This window comes from Vulpes vulpes, chromosome 10 (assembly GCF_048418805.1).
Source record: "Vulpes vulpes isolate BD-2025 chromosome 10, VulVul3, whole genome shotgun sequence".
Taxonomy (NCBI): Eukaryota; Metazoa; Chordata; class Mammalia; order Carnivora; family Canidae; genus Vulpes; species Vulpes vulpes.
In genome coordinates this window covers 41,031,964-41,054,422 of record NC_132789.1, presented here as the reverse complement: position 1 = coordinate 41,054,422, position 22,459 = coordinate 41,031,964, and the positions used below count along the sequence as shown (strand labels likewise).

The 22,459-nt window shown below is 61.2% G+C and overlaps 2 protein-coding genes across 3 annotated transcripts in view; both read right to left on the bottom strand.

Annotated features, from left to right (window-relative positions):
• BMP8B (bone morphogenetic protein 8b) overlaps positions 1 to 20,141 on the bottom strand; it is a 32,838-nt gene extending 12,697 nt beyond the window's left edge. The window contains exons 1-4 of one of the 2 annotated variants that reach the window (XM_072723732.1): positions 19,715 to 20,141; positions 8,058 to 8,247; positions 7,481 to 7,629; positions 426 to 620 (exon numbers count right to left, since the gene is read on the bottom strand). In XM_072723732.1, coding sequence (XP_072579833.1) covers positions 426 to 620; positions 7,481 to 7,629; positions 8,058 to 8,247; positions 19,715 to 20,048 — 868 coding nt within the window. In that variant the 5' untranslated portion in view covers positions 20,049 to 20,141. The remainder of the gene's footprint in view (positions 1 to 425; positions 621 to 7,480; positions 7,630 to 8,057; positions 8,248 to 19,714) is intronic. The other variant, XM_072723733.1, reaches the window with a different exon arrangement.
• OXCT2 (3-oxoacid CoA-transferase 2) lies at positions 4,485 to 5,197 on the bottom strand (the record flags this gene model as incomplete). The annotated part of the gene is given in 4 exon segments (XM_072725242.1): positions 4,485 to 4,698; positions 4,700 to 5,012; positions 5,015 to 5,044; positions 5,047 to 5,197. Coding segments are annotated over 4 exon segments (708 nt in total), but the record flags the coding sequence as incomplete, so codon positions are not given.
• Positions 20,142 to 22,459: the final 2,318 nt, after the last annotated feature.

The following is a 22,459-nucleotide window of genomic DNA, read 5'->3' as shown; positions in this document are numbered from 1 at the left end:
ATTCCACCAGATGGAGGGGCTCCCGGAGGCCAAAGGGTGACCCCCCGTGGAGGGAAGGGGGCAGGAGGGCAGGGGCAGAGCAGGCCCATCCCTGATCCTGAGCGGCTCAGCCTGGTGGGACACAAACAACTGTGGATCCTCGGGGGACCCAGGGGTGACCTGACAGCCACCAGTGCCTGGAGGAAGGGGCACCTGAAGCTAAGGGAGACTTCTGGAAAAAGCCCTGGTGCCAGGGGAGGGCAGAGAAGGCGCCCCTGGGAGGCGGGGACAGAGGATGGTGGCCGGTCCTCGGGGCCCACGAGGTAAGCAGGTGTCAGACAAGTGATGGAGGGTGACCACAGGCTCGAAGCCGCTGAGGCCCCGAGGGTTCGGTCCCCGCCGCCGTCCTCGGCCCGGCCCAGGCCCAGGCCCGCCCCGGACCTCACCGAAGATCCCTGGGAGGCGGTTCGGGTGCGGCAGCTCGTTGCTTTTCTTTGGCGGCCTCCTCTTCAGGGGCCTCGCTGCCCGAGGGGTGCGGACGGGACCGGGGCTCGCCCTGAAAAAAGTGACCAGGAAAGGCTGCTTGGAGCGCGGCGCCCGTCGCCCCAGCAGACCGGCCAGGCCAGGATCCACGCTGTGCCCTGGGACGGAGAGAGGAGAAAGGCAGTCACTCGGGGTGGGGGTGCACGGGGACGGCGGGGACCCTCCACCACGGCCTGCACGGTGTCCCCACCTGGAGGGACACGGTCCCAGGGGCACGGGGGGGGGAGGGGCCTCGCCACCACAGGGTCGCTGTTTGTGACACCGGTGAACCCTCTACACGTTCGAGCTCCTCCCACTGGTGACCTCAGGCCTCTCCACGGTCCCTGGACCACGTGCTTCCCAGGACGCCTCAGAGCCAGGCTGCCAGGGGCGCACAGCACCCCGGGTCCCACCTCCGTCCGAGGGCCCCGAGGCTTTCGGGGGATCGATGGATCTATAACCCAGGGGACTGGGGCGGCCGCCAGGTGGGAGCCACGGCTTGCTCTGCCTGGCACGGCCAAGAGCAGGGCGCTGAGTGTCCCCTGAGGCCCACAGGCGGGACACAGGGCAGCGGGGCAGAGACATCTGGCCAGAGGCCCAGGGCCAGGGTCCAGCCCACGTCGGTCTGAACCCAGTCCTTACTCACTTACAGGGTTAACCCCAGGTCTGTGGGTCACAAGAGAGGAAAGGCTGTGGGCAGGGACACGGGGGCCTCGGGCTAAGAAGAGGGACACCCGGGAAAATGGGACTTGATCCCGTAGCTGCTTAGAGACGAGGATGCCGTGAGAAACACGACCCTGGGAACGTCCCCTCCACCAGCAAGACTCCCTGGGCCCCTTGTCTTTCCAAATGTCCTCCTGACTTCTTAAAGATCTTTTATTTATTTGCGGGGGGAGGGGCAGGCGGAGACGGAGGGAGCCTCTCAAGCAGACTCCCCACTGGCGCAGGGCCGTGCGGGAAGCGGGCCCAGGACCCTGAGATCACGAGTTGAGCCAAACCCAAGAGTTGGCCGCTCCACCGACTGGGCCACTCGCCTCCTGGGTTTTTAATTGTCAAAGTGACACAACAGCAATGCAAAGTGGCCTCAGAGGGAAAATACCACTCGGAAATCTCTCCCCACTCCAACTCGGCATTTTCATTTTTCTGGAATGTTATCGTGTCAATCAAAGCTTTACACAACAGTCACCGTAATAGTCTCTATTTTTTCCAACTTTTTCACCCAACCATGGTCACTGCAATTAAGATGTCTCCACTCCGAGCATTTCAAGCCTATAAAACTCCTTTGAGAAAATATACATAATATTTGGATATTAGCTCCACTCCAGGCACGTGGGGTACGTGGTGGCTTTCGCGATAAAGACGAGTGGCCACAGGCCCCTTCATTTTCTCTTCCTGAGGAATTTCGTTAAACGACAGGAGCTGAACACTAAGTCCATTTTATGTTTCGTGTAACGCAGAGCCAACGGCTCCATTCCGGGGACACGTCACCTCGGGGTGGCCACCCTGACCCCCCCCCCACGTATGCAGAGAAACACACGCGTTGAGCACACAGTACGCAGACGTGCACACGCACAAGCACACACGTTGTTCCATCGGCGGCCCTCCCGCGACTCGCCGTGACACAGCGCAGGACAAGGGCATCGCCCGCCCCACCGCGGTCCTGCTCTGCTGGCGACGGGAGCCCCTAGACGGCCGAGCTTCGGGCCGTGTCCTCGGGCCAAGATGCTCCAACAACCAGTCAACCCGGACACTGACCTCTGACCTCACCGCCACAAACAGGTGCGCTGGACCCGTTAGAGGCTCCACTCGGGACGAATCCTGCCGGATCGCGGCCCCTGCTCTGGGCGCAGGCCCTTCCGCACCCTCCGGCCCACCTCAGCCTGCGGGGTGGGGGGGTGTGACCTGGGGGCCTCGCTGAGGGACCTTCAGGGCGCCGGGCTGAAAGCTGGACAGTCCCAGCCCTGGCCCAGGTCCGCTTCTGTCCCTCTGCTTAGGTTTCTCCGTCCTGGGGGGACGAGGGGCTCATCCCTCCTCTTCCCTTCCGGCGCCCTACTCTCCTCTAGCCGGCTGCGCCCGGGAAGCCCGGCCTGCCCCACGGGGCGGCTGGACAACCGTCAGGTACCCTCCCCGACGCCCCAGATGGTGCCCCACCATCCATCCCGCCCCCAGGCGGCCCCATCAGGGCGCAGGGCCCCCCTCCATTCCAGGGGCTGCCTTCCCTCAGGGTGAGGCCCCAGGGAGGCCGTTCACAGGCCTTCCTTCACCCGCAAGACTCCCCAGGCCTGGCCCACATGCTCCTGAGGGCTGTGTGCACCTCACAGCGACGTGAGGGAGGGTGCCGCGCTCCACGCCAGGCTGTGGTCTCATCATCACGCACACACATTTGCACGCACACACGCCTGCAGATGAACTCACTTTGTTCCACAGCCTCTCCTGGTTCTAAGGGAGCAGCGACACCAGCAGGTGTAGTGCTCCAGGACAGACACAGGGGTCTGAGTGCCCGGGGTGACACAGGAAGCCTGTGACTGGACATGAGGACTCCCGGAAGGGGCCTAGGGTTGCTTCTAGAAGCCCTCCTACCACAGGCCGCCGCCTCTGACAGCACAGGCTGGACTGTTCATCCACGGAGGCACCTTGCTCCCCGCCCTGTCCCTGCACCCCCAGGGCTCCGGCCCAGCTCCACAGCCTCGCTGTCCTTCCAGAAACATCTATTTAGCCGTGAGGAGAACGAGCAGGGAGGAAGAAGGGAGGCTACCTACCGGGAAACAGAATTTGGCAGCGAGATGAAAGGCCCCAGAGGAACAGTCAGAGGGGCCGCGGGAAGACGAGCTCACGCCAACAGCACACCCTGCTCATGACGCACATTGACGCTTGTGGATTTTTCACGGTGCTGGTGAAGTGGGGCCCTGGGCACGGGGGTGGTGGCTCCTTCCTCATCACCCCCCACATCTCGGGGCCCAGTCGCCAGGGAAGGACCTTCCCAGAAAGCCTTGCTGCGGGCTCCTCCGAGCTGCAGGGAACTTCATGGAGTATCACAGGGAGGAAGGCCCCCGGGGGCCCCGGGACGAGCAAGTCCTCCTCAGGACCCACAGAACATACAGGACAAACGGCTGCGCTCTCCTCTTGTTTTTAACTGAAGCCACAGCCCTCGTGAGAGAAGAGTCTGGGCGGCGGTAGCAAGTCTGAGACGCCGGGATAACCGGTCGGGCCGCCTGGCCCCACAGCTGTGCTCACCTCCTCTGGGTGAAACCCCAACGGGCTCAGACGAGACGCGTCCTCTGTGAGCAGGGCTTCCTTCCTGGGCGAGGCTGCCAGTGCTGCGAGGGTCCGAGGTGGTGACACGTGGGGGGCCGCCCGCTGCCTCGTCCACCGTCAGGCCGTTCCAGAGCTCGATCAGCATCAGGACGTCCAGTGCACGTCGCACCCGGCCCTCCCGGCGGTGAGCCGGTCCACACGGCGCATCCCGGGCGGTGGCAGGTGCACCTGTCCCAGAGTTGGGGTTTGCTGTCCTTGGTGCAGTGGTCCACGGGGCCAACACTCCGGTCCTGAGCCTGGACACCAAATCCACGGCACCCCCTTGTCTCTCACCTTCTTTCCGGGTATCGTCCAGTCACCAGGAATCCCACGTGGCTCCTGGGACACTGAGGTGGACGTGTCCCCTCGAATCATGGCAAACCAGTCATCGCTGGAGAAAAACAGCCCCCGGGGACAACATGGACTGTCCGCTTGCCCACAGCGACAGGATCTGCACCCACCTCATCTTTGAATGGAGACGGACCCAAGCCCAGGACCGTCCCCGTGCAGAGGACAGTCCGAGCCAGGCTGACGCAGCTGCTGGCCAGAGGGGGATTCCTACGCCCAAACCGGCGTGTGCACCTTCTCAAATTCCGGAGCTGCCCGTGTGGGATTCAGGCCTGGGGGTCACCGACAGACTCGGCCTCTTCACCCTCCTCCGTTTGCAGCTTCACCGCTCACTGCCTTTCTCATATTCCCCCCCCCCCCCCGCCCGCCCCGTGTTCTGGGTCCACATAAACGTTAGGAATGTGGATGGCTTCTGGGGCAAACGTCCCCATACCCACGATTTCTTCCACCTCCACCACTGAGGTTTCTGCAGCTTTGCACATGGACACGTTGGAATTCCTGGCACTTCTTCCGAAGATGATGTTTCCTGCGGGGTTGGCCTTCCACCCTTCTGCCCGCAGAACCGGCCGCGATGGCTCGCTGCAGAGGACAGTGGCTCCCGTGACACTCCCTCACCTCTCGGGGCTGGCTCGTGATCGAGATGCTGCCGAAGGGCGCGTACCTGATGTGGGGGGCCTCCTCCTGCACCACAGTCCCGGAGGCCGTGTAGAACGCGGGCACCCCAGCACCCGCCACCCCCGCACGGATGCGCTCGGCCAGGGAGCCCTGGGCTGGCAGCTCCAGCTCCCGCTCGCCCGACAGGGACTGGCTCTGGCACAGTGAGTTCTCCCCCACGTAGCAGCAGATGCTGCGGGTGATCCGCTCAGTCCCAGTAAGAGGCCCGGCCCGAAGTCGTCCACCTCATGTCGCTGCTGACCACACGCAAGTCCCTGACCCGCATCTTGAGCAGCGCCTTGCCAGGTTCTGGAATCCCACAGAGCCCTAAGCCGCCGACCATGGTCCTGGCCCTGTGCGTCGTGTCTCTCACCAGCTCCGTGGGATCCGTGTAGGAGAATCATGCTAGTGACCAGGCTGCACACGGCGCCCTTGGTCTTGGCCAGCACAGGCCCTAAGCGGCCGGCGGGGACACAGCACCCCAGGGCCACCACGGGCCTCCAGAAGGCTGCCATCGTGGGCTCCACCTCCGGGCTCGGGTCCAGGTCAGGGACAGACCGCCAGCACCCATCACGGAGCAGGGAGGGCAGGCAGGGCAGTGACACAGGACCAGGTTCCCCCCATGTCCCAGCCCCTCATGCTCAGAGGGCTCCGGAAGCCACGTGCTTCCAGGCATGCGGGACCCAGACCCTGGACCCTGCAGCCCCACAGGGAGGGAGTGGTGCCTGTGGAGGCCTCGACCAGGTCACTGAGGGGCAGACAGACCCTGGGTCTGGGGGTTGGTGGGAAGACCGCCCTCTTCAGCCCACCACCCTGCGGGATGGGAGACGCATCACGTGGTCCCTCCTGGGCAGCTCTCTCCATGTGAGAGGCCCCAGGGCTCTGGGCAGTCTCCTTCCTTCTCCATGGCCATCCCCTTCCCAGGACCTGCTCCAGGCCCATGGCTCTCAACCCACGTAGACGTCAGTGCTTCCCACACGGGTGCCTCCAGCACTCACCCGTCCTAGATGACGGTCCATCTGACGTTCCCCAGGGCTCTCAATAACATCACCCAAAGAGCACTATTGGTTTGCTCCCTCAAGCCCGCCCCTCCTCTACTGTTACTCAGGCAGGAGAAAAAAGATTCGATTAAAATGGCCCCTGGCTGGATCCACACTTTCCCCGATTCCTCCTCCACCCGCTTTTCTCCATTTCTGCCGCTGCCAACAAGCCCGTCTGCTCCTGCCGCACACGTGTGGCTCAGGGCCTCTGACTTGGCTCTTGTCCCGCATAGACTACTCCCCCTGCTGATGTCGGGGACGGGGCCTGTCGCATACATGTGGTCAAGGTCTTGTTCTACAACAGCTGACGTTTACAGAGAAACTGCGAAGACCCTGCAGAGTCCCAGGTGCCCAGGGCCAGTTTCCCCGGGAAATGTTGGCATTTGTCAGCACGGTGCATTTGTCACGACTAATGAACCGATGTTGCTGTCTGATGCTGCGCTAAACATGATGGGTTCGGACCTCATCCGTCTTCCTCAATGTCCTCTTCTCCTCCAGGGTCCCATCCACTTGTTACCACTGCTCAGGCCCCGTGGGCTGTTACAGTATCTCAGACCGTCTCTGTATGTGATGACCTCGACACGTTGCGAAGTACTTGTCAGACGTTCTGTAGCGTGTCCCGCAACTTGGGTTTGTCTGACGTCTCTCTCACAGTGAGAGGGGGTTCTGAGTTTGGGAGGAAGACCAGGAGATGAGGGCCCTTCTCATGCCATCATGTCAAGGGGACACAGGATGGACGTGACATTCCTGTGAGTGTTGATCACCTGCTGGGGTTGTGCGGTCAGCTTTATCCTCTACTTCCCCCCCCGCCCCGGCCCTCCTGGACTTCGGGAAAGCGAGTCACTAAGCGGAGTCCTACTGGGGTGGAGGGACCCCTCCTCGAGGGGCTGTCTCAGAGGCCTCTTTTCTAAAAACCGGAATCAGATCCTGTCATCCTCCGCTGCTATGGAATACAGCGAGCTGTCAAGGCTCCAACACCGGGCCCCGCGTCACCCGCACTCAGCGTGCCCTGCCAGCGGTCAGTCTCCTGTCCCACCTCACCCTGACCCGCCCGCTCCAGCCACAGCAGCCCCGTGTGTGGCCCAGAAACACCCATCCTGCACCCGCCTTCGGCCTCTCCCTCTGCACTGCTGCCCACGAAGGAGGCTCTCCCTGGCTACCTGGGGAATGAGCGCAGGCGTGAAACCTCGTTCTACAGAGGAGGAAACAGACTGGGCAGGGAAGCATCCTGCCGAGGTCACGGGGGGAGAGCGCTACAGCGCTGGGACTTAAAGCCAGGCCCCTCTGATCCGAGTCTGAGGGTGTGATCCCTTCCCTGAGGCCCTGCCACTATGGACACTCCCCACTGCTCACACCGCTCCTGGCAGGGACAACATGGACTCTCTCTTAGCAACTCAAATGGTTCTGCAAAAGGAGAGGAGGGAGACCGTGGTGGTGGGGGCCTCCCACAATGGGAACCTCACCCTCTGTGCCCTGCTAAGGCCCCAGAGGGGGTAGGAGATTATCACCCAGCCACCGGACTGAGAAGGGCCAGGCCTCTGGGGCCAGATGCGGGGGGGGGGGGTGGGGGGCCGCAGCCACCTCCCGCCAGCAGCTTCGGAGGAGCCCCCAGGAGGAGGTCTGCTGCCGGGCCTGAGCCTTACCATCTTCCATTTCCACATAGAGGCGGAGCCCCAGGTCCTTGCTCCGGCCCAACAACCAGCGGCCACTGGCTGCTGTCACGTCCAACACCAGCCAGCCCTCGTCCCCAGCTTGGAGCGTCTGAAGATCCAAAAAGAACAAGTCAGACTCCCTGTGGACACGAAAAAACAATTAACTGAGGGCCGGCACAGCTGCCCTTGTGTTTCCAGCCCCCACCTTGGGGGCCCACTCGTGGGGCACCTACCCCGCGTGGCTCGGGCTGGGCCCCTCGCCTGCCTCATCTCACCGTATCTACCGTGGGAAGGTGTTGCTGTGCCCAGTAGGGACGTGGAAACTGAGGCTCGGGAGCTCAGTGAAACCGCCCACGGTCCCACAGCCAGGACAGCAGGGGAGGGATTTGCAGCAGGACAATGCTGGGCCTCTCCCCGCGGTGACGTGAGGCCTCCGGCCACTTGCCCTTCTGTCTCTGAGGGTGTGTCCCCTGGGAAGCTCTCATCCGTCCTCTGGGGAACGTCCCCTCCACGGCCAGGCCAGACACACCCACAGAGGCTCATCGGGAGGCGGGTGCAGGGTAGGCACCTGTTGGACTGCTCCCTGACCACCTCGAACGTGCTGATGTGCAGAGTCCTGTTGAGCAGGTGGGTGCTGGCCAGCTTGTAAATCCGGAACTCAGCGGCCGTGACCGCCTCCCCCTCCGGGATCTGGGTCAGGTCAAAGTGGAACTCCTTCCAGTGGGGCTCCTGGTGGCCCAGGGTGCGGTCACGCTCCACTGTAAGACAGAGCGGGGCTGCGGGTCACCTGTGTTCTGGGCAGAGCCGGGAGGGCGCTGGGGGCCTGGCGGCCTGGGTGGGGACGGCTCCCTCCTCCTCTGCAGAGGGGCCTGCTCCCAGGCCCCGCCTCCTGGGGCTGAGAAGGCTCCGCACAGGGCCTCGCACACAGTGGTGCCGCAAGAGCAGCCTCCGCCTCTGGCCCCCAACCCCAAACCCAGCCGGCCCTGCCCCATCCCCGCTGGCTCTGGGACCCCAGGGTGAACAGAGGCCACATCCCTCCTCAGGGAAGAGGAGCAGGCACAGAACCGAGTGCATTTCTGAGGCCAGTGTGTGCACATGGGAGCCTGGGGAGGGGAGCATTTGCAGCTGACACTGGGGCTGGGCCCCGTGGGGTGATGGCACATGGGCCACAGCGTCCCGGGAGGAGGACACCGCAGAAGGAAAGGCCAGCCTGCACACAGGGCTGAGGCACAGACGGCACAGGCAGGGCAAACAACAGCCTGGAGACACAGCAAAGGGCCAAAGGATGGAGGTCCTGCCTGGGGAGAATGCGGAGGAGGAAGGAGGGCCAGGGGGAGACTTGGCAGGAGCAAGGACGAGTGAGGGACGAGCGACCGCCCCTGGGGACACCTGGTCAGGTCCTGGGGAGGCTGGACGGTGCCATGACATGGTGGGATCTGAGCAGGCTTCCCAGGGGAGCTGCCACCTGCCCTGGCCTTGAAGGACGGGACAGAGTCTTGTCAGGTGGAACAGGTGGTGGGATGGTATTCCAGGCAGAGGGCACCTGGTGGGCGCAGGTGTGGGTGCAGGGGCGCCCGCAGATCAGTGGTGGGGCTGGGCGGTGAGCCTGGCTGTGCTCTGGCTCCGAGCCCTAGGGGCCCGGGCTGTGCCTCTGGCCACTGGGGTTCAGGGTTCTGGGCAGCAGGGGTGTGACGTGGGTTGGGAGGCGGGGAGTGGAAGACAGATGAGGAGGGGAAGGTGAGGCACAGGCTGGAGGGGGCCGAGGCGGGCCCGGTGGCCGGCCTGGCGTGTCTGGACAGGAGGCTGGGGGGGTGGGCGACTGAAGCCCACATGTCCCCGCTGCCCGGAAATGCCCAGGACGGTATATTTAGCAGCGTCTTACTTTAGCCTCCTGCCACTTTCAAAGGCCACAAATCTGTGTTTCCGGAAAGCAGGGGCGGGAGCCGCCTAGCACCTTCCCCAACCCCGACGCTGAGATTTTAATTACATGTCTGTGAGTCTTTTTAAAAACTGTCTCTCTGGCTACTGGGCTCAGTGACCACAAGTCACCAGGCTGGTGGTGGAGGCGGATGTGGGAGCACTTCCTGGCCTCGCGGTGGGGACCAGGTCCAGGGATGGACAGGCAGGCAGCTGGGCAGGGGGGCGGGCCAGTGACACACACGATGACAGGAGGAGATGGGCTCCCGGCCCCGGGAGCAGAAGGAACGGGATGTCCAGCCTCTGACAGGGTGGGGGGCGCACAGCACGTGCCCACCTGGGAGCCAGGCTGCCCAGGGGCAGTTGACCCAAGGTGGTATCCGGGTCCTCCCACGCGGGCAGAGAGTGTGGAGGGCAGGGCTCTGGACCCTCACCGAGGACGTGTGCCACGAATATGGACACACGTGTCCCCTCCTCCCTACAGACACACTCACGCCCACACTTGCAGAGCTTTGGTGACATTTTGTGGACTCAGGGTCCACACGGAGCACCTCTGTCACCTGGCTGTGTGAGGCTCCCGGATGTGCAGGACGACACAGGTGGAGGCCATAGGCCGTGACAGGGTGTGGCACAGAGAGTGAAGGAGGGTGGCTGGGGGGCGGCCTCCCGACTCCTCCCAGAGCAGCCAGCAGGGACCTGCTCCCCGGGCTGGGGGCTGACAGGCGGGTCCCTGGGCCCCGGGGAAGCTTGGTCTGCAGGCCCAACGCGGACATCCTGCTGGATCTGGGGACTGAGAGAAAGACCCTGAGCCTGCCAGCTCCACAGGGGGACCGCGCTCTGCGGCCTCCCTCCCTGGCTGACCCGGGGGCCCACGTGCGCTGGGTCAAGGGAGCCTGGTGCACCCAGTTCCAAGCTTCCACCCTGTGGGTTTGTGAAACTGATGAACCGGCCAGCAGTTCAGCCAGGAGACTGCCACCCTGGCTGTCCCAGACGAGCACTGGGAGGAGGGACAGTCTCAGGAAAGTCTTATTTTTCATCAGAAATTAGTGATATTTATGCAGTGTGGAACCAGGTAAAGAAAGCTCCTTTATCTGACAGTCAGTTGGGAGGATGGAAAGAGGTAACCTACAGATTCGCCCCCTTTTCAGTGGCTGTTGCTCTGAGTTAGGAGACAGGTTTTCCAAAAGCTAGTTTTCTGGGAAAGTGTTTCCGGGTACCTCTATGCCCCCTTGTTATCTGTGCAGGCCAACCCTGTTTTAGCCAAAGGGGCAGCTCAGGGCACTACCGGGGACTCTGGCAGTGGTCAGGCCAGACCCTGCACCAACCAGGTACTATGTCCCCTCATGGCCTCATCTCCTCCATGAACCACCCAGCTTTCCTCACAAGGCCATGGAAGGGCTTGGTGAACAGCCACGCAACGCTGGGAGGAGCAGCCATTCAACAGGAGTTCTGAGGGAGCTGGACTGCAATCTCCCTACTTTGTGGCAAGATAGGACACCCTCAGGAGGCCATGCCAGAAATTTCAAAGCCATGGGGAGGAGAGGAAGGGGAGATCTGGAATGATCTTTTTCTAAATAAATGTCCTAATCTGCTCATTTAATTTTCATTAGTTTTTCAGGTTCAATTTATAAACAAATTTATTAAGTTCTTACTCTATGTGAGACTGTTCTTTTTTATTTTAAAGATTTTATTTATTTGACAGAGAAAAAGAGCAGAAGCAGAGGGAGCAGCAGGCAGAGGGAGAAGCAAGTTCCCTGCTGAGCAAGGAGCCCGGTGCAGGACTCGATCCCATGCCCTGGGATCTAGACCCGAGCCTAAAGCAAAGGCTTAACTGACTGAGCCCCACAGGCGCCTCCATCTGAGACTGTTCTGAGCACTGGAAATACAGTAAGTCAGGTCTCTGCACTGATGGGGTTTATGGTCTTAATGGGGGGAGACACAACAGAAACACCACCAGCAAAAAAAAAAAACAAGGAAGACAGATGATGCTGTTTACATTGTGAGTGGAATATAGAGGGTTATGGGCTCAAAAATAATGAGGAAGGGGAGAGGGTACTGCGGAGGGTGCTCAGAATGGCCTTTGAGAAATAGGTGAGAGCAGACATAAATATCCTACCACATCGCTGGGAGGAATGAGTTGGAGAGGAATTTGGCAATATCCTTTTGCAGTAAGGACCCCGGCAAAATTACATATGAATGTCCATTCCCAAAGATAAATGGGCAGAATATGAAGGGCCACACACAAAGTATTCATCAGGCTAGACAACAGGCACTGCTAAATGTTTATTTTCTACATAATTATAAAAGCTGCCCAGAATGATCAAACACTGAACCAGCTTCTGTCTGGAGAAGCAGCAAATGAATTTACTTTCTGAATCACTGTAATGCGGCTTCCGGAACCAGAAACAATTATGAATCACCAAAGTGTGCTAATAGGACTCTCGGCCTTCTCCTTGGTCTCTGATAAACCAACCTCCAGATCCCACGTTCGGGAAGGGCCTGCTGTGGGGAGGTGGTGGCCTCCACCCTCCGTGACCGCCATCCACATCCGACCTACCGCGTCTGAGGCTACAACTCCAGATGCCACACCCTAAGTCCACCAGTCCTATACCAACAAAAGCTGTGGCTATATTTGTGCCCTGGACAAAATTCAGAGTCACTCAGAAGACCTAAATCTGTCTTGTTTCTGACCAAAAGTAAGCCACCCCAAGTGGCTGTTCAGAGAACAGAATCTTCTGACCTGTCTGCCCTCAAACCCTTCCCCAGCCCCATAGGGCCCCCCGGGAGTAGCCCAAGCTCTGGCTCCAGGCCCCCCCTGAGCTGGCCTGGCCCAACCTCATGGCCCCCTGGGCCTCCTGGATGCAAATGCTGCCCTCCCCCACCTCAAGGCCCTCCCCAAAAGCACGTCTCCTGAGTGCCCCCATCCTGCTGGGTCTGAAGGCTCCCCTCCTCTGAGGCCACTTTCAAGGCCCCTTGTCCTCCTCTGACCCCACACTGATTAACCTGCTGGCCTCTCCCTTTCTCCTGGCCCGGGGGTCCCCATCTCTGGTTCATGTTCCCCTCTGGATGGTGAGCAACTGAGGGCAGGACCGTACAACGTGGGCCGGAGACAGGAGGCTCTCAGTGGACCTTCCCGAGCTCCTTGTGCCCTGGGGGCCCAGAGGGGGACGAGTCTGCCGCGTTCTCCGGGACACGGGGCAGCCTGCTGGCCTGGGAATGGCTTCCATGCTACGGTGTGTCTCCATCAGAAGCCACCCGTGTTTCCACTTTGCTGTGGGACCGGCCCCCATTCCCGGCCCAGCCGGGCTGCCGAGGCGGAGGGCAGGCTCCCCAGGCTCCCAGAGGCAGAGGCGCGGGTCCGTCTGGTTCATCCTGCGAGTGACAGGGCTGAGGGGCCCCCTTCAACCTGGATCAACCCCCAGGCCTCCATGGCTGGTGCAGGCCCGTGGACGAGCTGCAGAACTGATCACCCACCAGGTCTGCATCTGAACCAGGTCTGCTTCCTCCCACCCACAAATCTCAGTGCTGCCCAGAGGAGGCCAGGGCTGCATTTCTAACGTATTTTTAGTCACTTTTCATTACTGACTTTCTCAAGAGCCATTCCATAAATGGCTCCACACGCGTGATTGCCGTCCAGGCCTCAGATGGCTTTAGACCCCAAATTAAAAGGGAACACCCGCACACTCGGCCACATCAAGTCTCTCAAGGCCAGAAATAGATCCAAGGAGACTGAGCAAGGATATGATTACCTGGTGCAAACCCAGGGAGAGGACCGAACTGTGGGAGTTTTCCAGAAAGATGTGGTCACAGTGACACAGCCCTCTCTCCCTTGGGGAATGGGTTCCCATGAGGAGGTGGACTGGGTGTACCTCCTTGCCTTGGGCCTCACTGCTAGAGGGACCCCCCTCAGTGGGCAGGGGCGGGCACATTCTCTCAGATTTAAAGATGATGTAAAACAAGTGGCCCTAGATTCCCTCCAAGGGTCGATACTGGGATGGGGGGGTCACCTGTCAATGAGGTTCTCCTGTCAATGCCCACCCCCTCCCAGAATGCCTGCTGAAGCCACCTTCCTCCAGGCAGGACCCTGGGAGGACTGGAGGTCCCAGGGAAGTGCCCAGGGAGATGCTGCACCCATGGTCGGCCTCCACAAAGACAGGGAGGGCGGCCCTGCTATGGCCCACCCAACCAGGCCCAGGCTCCTGCCCCTGCTCTCAGCCCCTGCCTCCTGCCGTGTTCCTCCTCCCTTAACCTTGCCTGGTCCATCTGGCTCATCCTGTGAGTGATGTGGTCACTCTGTGGTCTGCCCTGCGCACCTGCCACGCAGGGGCTGGGGTGAGTGCCATGAGGAGTCAGAAGATCTGGTCCCTGTTCTCAGGTTGTTCATGATTCCCCAGGGATTAAAGAGGGATAAGACATGGCCCTAGGGATGCCTGGGTGGCTCAGCAGTTGAGCATCTGCCTTTGACTCAGGGTGTGATTCTGGGGTCCCAGGACCGAGGTTCACATTGGGACCCCCACAGGGAGCCTGCTTCTCCCGTTGCCTCTCTTTTTCTCTCATGAATAAGTAAAGTCTTTTTTTAAAAAAATTCATACATGGGGATCCCTGGGTGGCTCGGCGGTTTAGCGCCTGCCTTTGGCCCAGAGCATGATCCTGGGGTCCCGGGATCGAGTCCCACATCGGGCTCCCAGCGTGGGGCCTGCTTCTCCCTCTGCCTGTGTCTCTGCCTCTCTCTCTCTCTCTCTGTATATCATGAATAAATAAATAAAATCTTAAAAAAAATTCATACAACAGCAAAAAAAAATTTTTTTTTTAATGGGCAGGGGAACTAAACATTTTCCAAAGACGACATACAAATGGCCAACAGACACATGAAAAGGTGCTCACCATCACTCATCATCAGAGAAATGAAAATCAAAACCACAATAAGGTATACCTCACACCTGTTAGAAGGAATGGCTGTCATCAAGAAGACAAGTGATAACAAGTGTTGGTGAGGATGTGGAGAAAAGGGAGCCCTCGTGCACTGCTGGCGGGATGTAATTTGGTTACAGCCACTGTGGAAATCATTATGGAGGTTCCTTGAAAAACTGACCCAGCAAGTGTACTTCTGAGAATCTATGCAAAGGAAATGAAAACAGGATCCCAAAGAGATCTCTGCACTCCCATATTCACTGCACATTATTCACAACAGCCGGGACATGGAAACAACCTAAGTGTTCATCAACAGATAGACAAAAAAAGATGTAGTATGCACGTATCATGGAATATTCAGTCATGCAAAAAAGGAGGTCCTGTCATTTGTGACAACAGGCTGCACTTTGAGGGCATTATGCGAAGTGAAAATAAGCCAGACAGAGAAAGACAAATACTGCATGCTAAGTGAAATCTTTAAAATTTTTTTTAAAAAGTCAAAATCATAGAAACAGAGAGTAGAAAAGTGGATGCCAGGGGCTGGAGGAGGGGTGGGGGATATAGGAAGAGACTGATAAAAGGGTACAAACTTTCAGCTATCAAATAAATAAGGTCTGAGGACCTAATGTAAAATATGAGGACTAAAGCTGGTAAAACAATAGCGCATGATTAAATGTGTGAGGTGATGGATGTGGTAAATAATAACTGGGAAGAATCCTGTAACAATGCACATGTGTATCAAGTCACCACACAGCACGCTTTAGATATCTTATAATTTTATATGTCAATTACATACCAATAAAGCTAAATTAATTTTTAATATGGGATGCCACTTTGGGCATACGGTCGCATTAATAGCTTTTAAGATGGACAAAGGATTTACTGTTAAATGAAAGATAAAGTAGCAAGATGGTATGTATTTGTGCCCCATTTTATTAAAAAATAAAATATTAGTTTCTGTATTGATATAATGTCAGGGGTGGTTGAGGAGACTACAACAAAGGAATGAAATGCTGGTTTTCTCTGAAGTGGAGAGAGGATTACAAGGGGCTTTCATATCATGTTTCTGAACATATGGTCTGATTTTCTAATCTTTTTTTTTTTTTTTTTAAGATTTTATTTATTTATTCATGATAGACATAGAGAATGAGAAGCAGAGACACAGGCAGAGGGAGAAGCAGGCTCCATGCACCGGGAGCCTGATGTGGGATTCGATCCCGGGTCTCCAGGATCACGCCCTGGGCCAAAGGCAGGCGCCAAACCACTGTGCCACCCAGGGATCCCTGGTCTGATTTTCTATAATGAAATTCTATAATGAGCCTAATGGTATAAATTTTTTATAATGAATATCCATTAATTATATAAAATCCCAAAAGAAAGGTATTTTTGAAATGAGCTACTCAGTTTACAACATACATTCAAGCCAGTCCAATTGGGCGACACTAACACACCTAGTGGTGGGCCAGGCCTCCCCCTGGGTGGAGAGGCAGCTTCTCTAGAGGAGAAGGGTAGAGGACACAGCAATCACCTGCTGGGTGGCCTTGGGAAAATCACCTAACTCCTCTCACTCTCCTCTTTTCAAAACAAAATTGTGACCAAAACTGTGATGCAAATGAAGGGACAGACCTGAGGGCCCTGGGCATGTGGTCCTCACAGGTGCGATCTCACGTGGTCCCTGAACAGCCCTGCAGGGTGGGTACGACAAGGGCCTGCATGTTACAGAGGAAGGAACTGAGGCTCCCACAGGTGGACTGGAAAGCCCAGATCACATGCGCAGCAGGTGGTGGCACCAAGATGCAGAATCTGAGTCCAGGTTAGAACCCCCCTCCCAGGTCCGTCTGCCCCCGCATTGTCCATCTGCTCCTGGTTTCCAGATGGGGAGTGTCACTGTCTAGACCACTTGATGACCATCTTTGTGGCTTATGTATTTATTATCTGCTCCCCCCAGAAGGCCAGCTCCCCCAGGGCAGGGACTTTGTTAGGTGCACCGTCACATCCCAGGAACTAGAAATGTGCCTGGCACGGAGCAGGTGCCACAGGACTATCTGCTGAGTGAATTCATAAAAATGAAATAATTCCTTGGTAAAGAACCAAAGAAAGTGACCCTGGGGCTCGTGGACACCAAGCATTGCCCCTTCAAGGTCACAGGACTGAGGAGGACTTGGGCCAGGTCCCTCGCTCCCACTCAGGCCTGCCGCCCCCAAATCCAACACCTCAGGTCAACTCCCCCGTCCTCGCCGCCTGAGGCTCAGGAGTAAGTCTGGTCAGAGAAGGGTTGGGACAACAGTGAAGACGGCTCCATGCATCTCTGGCTGGACCTCTGCCTGGAGGGCTGTCTGTGCCTCAGTTTCTCTACCTAGAACACGGCAGCTGCTGCTCCTCTGCCTCAGGTGCAGAAGGACCAGGAGAGACTTGCAGAGTCGGTCCTTCCTGCCTCATGCCTCCCTCCCCGTGGGCTGGGCCATGCTCCAGTCAGACCCACGCTCCTGCCCAGGGGACAGGGTGGTGCCATGAGGAGCTGCCTCCAAAACAGGGCCACAGGGTCAGCGATGGGAGGCCCCCAGTTTTCCGGCACCATCGCTGGACTGGACGAGAAAACAGAGGCGGACGAGAAAACAGAGGCTCAGAGAAGGAAGGGAGGTGACTCGGGACAGGAAGGAATCAGTGATGGGCCCAGGGGATACCAGAACGTGGGCGCTGCCTCCCAGCTCGGAGCTCTCCTCTCCCTGAGCACGGGGACACCCAGGACAGACCCTGACTGCTCCATGTGGGTATCCGCCCCCATGACCGTGTCCTGACCAAGGGGAGCCAAGGGTGTACAGTCTGAGACTGACTTACAGGCCGCCAGGGGCCCCAGCTCTGACCATAGCGCCGGCCTCCCTAGAGAGACACCATCAGCCACGACGTGGCTTCCGAAAGCATCTGCTTGTGACAGGTCCCTGGCCTCTGGGTCCCACAGGCTGCCGTGGATGCTCAGGGGCCTGGCAGACACCAGGTCTGGCTTCTCAGGAGCCACATGAGGCCCACAGGAGAGGTGGAGCTGGAGGCTCAGGTATGAGAGCCCGGGCGTGGGCACCAATACCACGGTGACTCTGCCATGAGGCTCGGTGGTTCAAGGGCCTGGGGCCTGGGCCTCCAAACAAGGAAAGAATCCTGCCAGGTGTCTAACCCCTCCCCCCATCCCAGCCCAACAGCCTAGGTAATTACCAGGTAAAACCACTCAAACTGCAAGAGTTCTACTAGTGCAATTAGTACATCAGAATAAAGAAGGCCCTTCTGACAGCTGCTGGGCCCGCCCACAGCCTGGGCCTCCCCGGAACAAAGATCTGCTTGTTAATCCCACAGCGTCAGAGGCCCTAGATCTTAATGAAACACGCACAGACGGCGTGGGAAGAAGCCGGCATCTGGAATCCACAGCCCCGGATGATGTCATGGACGTGCTGTGTGGCCCTGGGCTGGCCACTTTACCTCTCGGAGCCCATGAAAAGGGGCTGGTACAACAGCTTACATGTTACCACATGGATGGAACGTGGACTTTTCCGGCTACAGAACTTCAAGCGCTAGTTTGTATTCTAAAAATAGGTAGAGACACCTTTGGGTTGGCTTTTAAAACCCATTTCGGTTGCACATAAGATGCCTGGGACATTCCCAGGACATCCCCCCAAGGCTGGGCAGCAGCGGGGAGGGAGGGGGGGGCAGCAGGGACCAGGCGCAGGTGCACCTGTGTCAGGGCTGATGTTCTGCTCCTCCCATCCATCAACCAATCACTCGGTAACCTGTCGACACACTGATCTCAAGCAGCCCCATTTTACAAGGAGGGATCTGGGGCTCTAAGAGGGCAAGGGACTTGCTGGAGGCCACCCAGCAGAGGCAGGAGAGGAGGCCGATCTGCGTGAGCTCCGGGTGCTGCTTGATTCACAACGACAGCTCCCACCGAGGCTGTGCACGCCTTCACCAGGGGATGCTGGGAAGCAGGACACTGGCCGGGCGGTGACTCACTCTAGTGGACGTTTCCCTTAGGGATGGTGTCAGGATGACAGTACCCACAACCCTCTTGGTTCTGAGCCCCAGGTCAGCTAGTCCAGAGGACAGGGCTCTAGCCTCAGTTCCACACATGGTCTCTTTTGTCCTGAGCCCCCACCTGCCCTTCACCAGGAAGGCAGCGTTCAGAACCCCCGACCCAAGTCCTGTGCCTGGCACCTGGCTCTCAGCAGAGGTTAGCAGCCACCTCCTGCTGCTCACTCCCCCCTCGGCCACCCTCTGGGCTGTGGGGACAGAGGTCCCCTTGGCCGAGCCCTCTGCCTGCCCTAGTAGAGGAAGCAAATGGCTGAAGACCCCACAAAGCCTGCTGCTGCTCCATCCCCTGGGTTTCTCTGCCTCAACCTCCCTGGAAGCTCTCTCCACCCCGCAAGTCTGCCCTCCTGACGGTAGAAATGTCACCTCCTCGAGGGCTGGATGTAGGGCCAACACCCCGGGCCTGTCCTGACTGGGCCACCGCCAGGCTGCGCTGTCCTGGGCGGACGCCGCCTCTCTCAGCCTGTGTCCTCATCCTCATCCTCATCTGGGAGACGGGCATGACACCACGTCTGTTCCCAGGTTGCGCGGAGGGTTAGGCGCGACGCTGCCGGTGAAGGGATGCTGGTGGCCTTGGCGAGGGTCCGTCCCCACCTCAGCCCGAGCTGGGGTCCCTGAACCCCCAGACCCAGTCTGGTGTGGGCTCCGGCCCAGAGCCCTGGCCTCTCTGGCCGCGGACAGGTGCAGAGCGGAGAGGGGACGCTGGTGACTTCAGGTTCAAGAGCGTGTGTGTAGTCACCCAGAGACGTCGGAGTCCTCTCACCACAAACGGCCCCGGGACTTGAAGAAAACTTGTGCGGAGCGCAGGCTGGGCTCCGAGCGGGCAGCGGGAGGGCCCGCCGGCCGCTCCGCCACTGGTCTGGACGGCAGCGCGCCGAGCCGGCTGCGGGGCTGGGCCCAGGCGACCGCACGGCCGAGCTCGGAGTCGCCCTTCCCGCCCGCGGCCCCGACGGCCACGCCCTCCCCAGGAGCTGGGGCTCGGCCGGCACCGGCACCGGCACCGGCGGCGGCTCGGCGTCTGGGCTCCCGGGCAGCTCCCTCCGCGGACGGGACGGGGCGGGGCGGCCCGCGCTCACCTTCGTCCCCGGCCCGGCCCGGCCCCGCCTTATCGCTGCGCCGCATCCCCGCGGGGCCCGCCGCCCGCCGGCAGGAGAGGACTCCGACCCCGGGCGGCTGCGCGGCTGCGGGAGGTGGACGCGCGCCGCAGCGCTCCCGGTCGCGCCTCCGCTCCGCCGCCGCCGCCGCCGCCGCGGGGCCCACGGCCCCAGGCCCCAGCCCTGCCCCGCCCCGGCCCCGCCGCCCGGGCCCGGCCGCCGCACTCACCCACGTTGACGAAGCTCATGACCAGGTCGGCGCGGCCCGGGCGCCGCGCGGGGGGGCCGCCGTCCTCGTGGTCGTCGCGGGCCATGGCGCGGTACAGGCCCAGCATGAAGAGCGGCGCCGACGCCGGCAGCCGGGCGGCGGCGGGCGGGGCGCGGGGCCGGGGCCGCCCGGGCAGCCCGAGCACCGCCAGGATCTCGCGCTGCATGTCGCGGCGCTCGCGCGGGCCCAGGCGGCGGGCCGGGCAGCCGGCCGGGGGGCGCGGGCCGGGGCCGCCGCCGCTCAGCGCGCACAGCGCCAGGCCCACGAGCCACAGCGGCCCGGGGCGCGCGGCCATGGCGGGCCGGGCGGGCCTCAGCGGGCGCGCATCCGCCCCGCGGCCGGGCGGGAGCCGGGGCCGCCCCGACGGCGGGCGGCGGGCGAGCGCGGGGCCGGCGCCGCGGGGGGGGCTGGCGGGCGGCCGCGGCGCTGTCCCCGCGCGCCCCCCGCGCCGCACCTGCCGGGTCCGCCGCCCCGCGGCAGGCGAGCGCTCCCCCGGGGCCCACGCGCGTGCGGCCGCCGCGCCGGCAAAGGCTCCGCCGAGGCCCGCGGGGCGGCAGGGGCGGCGGCGAGCGGCCGTCGGGGCCGAGCGGCGCGGACCGAGCGGCGCCTCCGCAGCGGGCCCCGCCGTCTGCGCCGCGCGCCCCGCCCCCGCCGCCCGTGGGGCCCGCGCGCCGCTCGGCCCCGCCCCGGCCCCGCCCCCTCCGGCCCCGACCAATGGGGGCGCGGGGCGGGGGCGCGGGGCGGGGGCGGGGGCGGGGCCAAGGCCGCGGCCGCGACGCCGGGAGGCTGCTGCGCCGCCTGCGCGAGGGGGCGAGGGGGTGAGGGGGCGAGGGGGCGAGTGGCCCCTGGGCGAGGGGCCCCTGCCCGCCGTCGGGGCGTCTGCGCCGCGCTGGGCTCCTCTCCGGCCGCTGGTGGCGCCGTCGGGCGAGCGCGAGGCCCCGGCCCCGGGCCCCCCGGGGACCCGGAGTCTCCGTCCCGCCCGCGCAGGGACCCGCAGCCCCGCCCGGTGCGCAGACCGTCGCTGGGGACCCGAAACGCCTCGGGCGGGTGCGGAGGTACAGGGCCCCGCAGGTGCCCGCCGCGCCCGGAGGTGGGGCGCTTCCTCTGCCCGCGGCCGCCTCCGCACCCGGGCCCTCCCCGCCGTCGCCTTGCACGCGCGGTGGGCGCTTCTCCTTGCGCGACCCCTGCTCAGCCTCTGCTCCCCGCGCGCCCCCGCCTGGCTCCCCGTGCTCCCGGCCGGTGCCCCAGGCGGGCGCCCCACACCCCGCGCTGTGCCCGCGCCCTGCGGGCCCCAGGGCCGATCCAGCGGGCTTGGGAGACGCGCCCGGCGTCCCGCTGGGCCGGGCAGCTCCGGGCCCTGCAGAGCGCCTGGGACGGGCTTTGCTCGCCCCGTGGCCAGGGCCCTGGCGGCTCGGGAGAGCAGCTCTGCACGGAAGCCCCCGTCGCTTCAGCCCCCTCTGCACGCTCTGCTCTTCCTGGGCGCTCCCTCGCTGCGCTAACTCACGCTGGAAGGAAGTGGCCCCTCGACTGCGCTGGGAAGGCTGAAGGACTGGGCCCGGTGACAGCAAAGGGCAGGGGGAGAAGAGTGCTCCAGGCAGAGGGAACAGCGACTGACTCCGGGGAGCATAGTGCAGGCACCGCTTGGCACTTAGCATGTGCCGGCAGTGCTCTGCCTCGCTTCTTTAATGCTAGCACACACCGGCTTGATGCCATTTCACCCCCTTTTTAACAGACGAGGACGCTGAGGCACGCAGAGGTTAAGGGACTTTCCCTGTCACACGACAGCGGAGCTGGGCTGGGCAGGTGGGCGCTCGCAGGTGAGCTGTTCAGTGGAGCCCAGAGAGCCAGCAGACCGCGAGGGTGAGGCTGAGGCCCAGGGGCTGGCCAAGGATGGATCCAAGGGCCTCGCAGGGAGACTAGAGGAGGGCCCTGGACAACAGATGGTTATGGGGCCCCAGTGTGGATTCAGTATTAGACTTCAAAATACATTAAGAAGTCCACCAAAATTAAGATTTTCTCATGATCACTTCGAACTTTTAAAAAATACTGAAACTGGGCTGCTTGGCTGGCTCGCTCAGTGGAGCATGGGACTCCTGATCTCAGGTTGTGAGTTCAAGCCCCACATTGGGCGTGGAAGCTAAAGGCTACTGTACATAAACAATCATTTGTTGGTGCCTTAGGCTCGGGCTCAGTCTGCCTTTTATCCAACGGGTGCATTCCCACGCTGCTTATAAGCCTCTTAAGGATGCTGCAGCTTAGCCACCGAAAGTGCCCAAGGCAGAGTCTGCTGCAGGGGCGAGTGTGGATTGGAGGAACAAGATTAGAGTCAGCGCCCACAGTGGAGGCAGGTACAATAGGGCGGGGGGGGGGGGGGGGGGGGGGGAGGGGACAATGACTGAACCGTTTTGGTGACAGGGTGGAGGGCAGAGGAGAAAGCGGTTGAGGAGGCTGCATCCCCAGGGCTTGGTGACTGCGGACAGAGGCAGGGGCAGAGTCAAGGGGGCATCCCCGTGTCAGGCTCGTTCAGGGTCTCAATCTCAGGTCCTCTTCACTGTCCTCTGGGCATCCCTCGGCGCTCCCCACGGAGTCCACACCACATCATCGGGGGCCTCACGTCTAGCCTGTAACCCTCCGGTTGTGTATGGTGCAACACTGGGCTCCCAGCTAGACTGTCAGCAGCCCAGTGCAGGGCTCATACTTAGAACA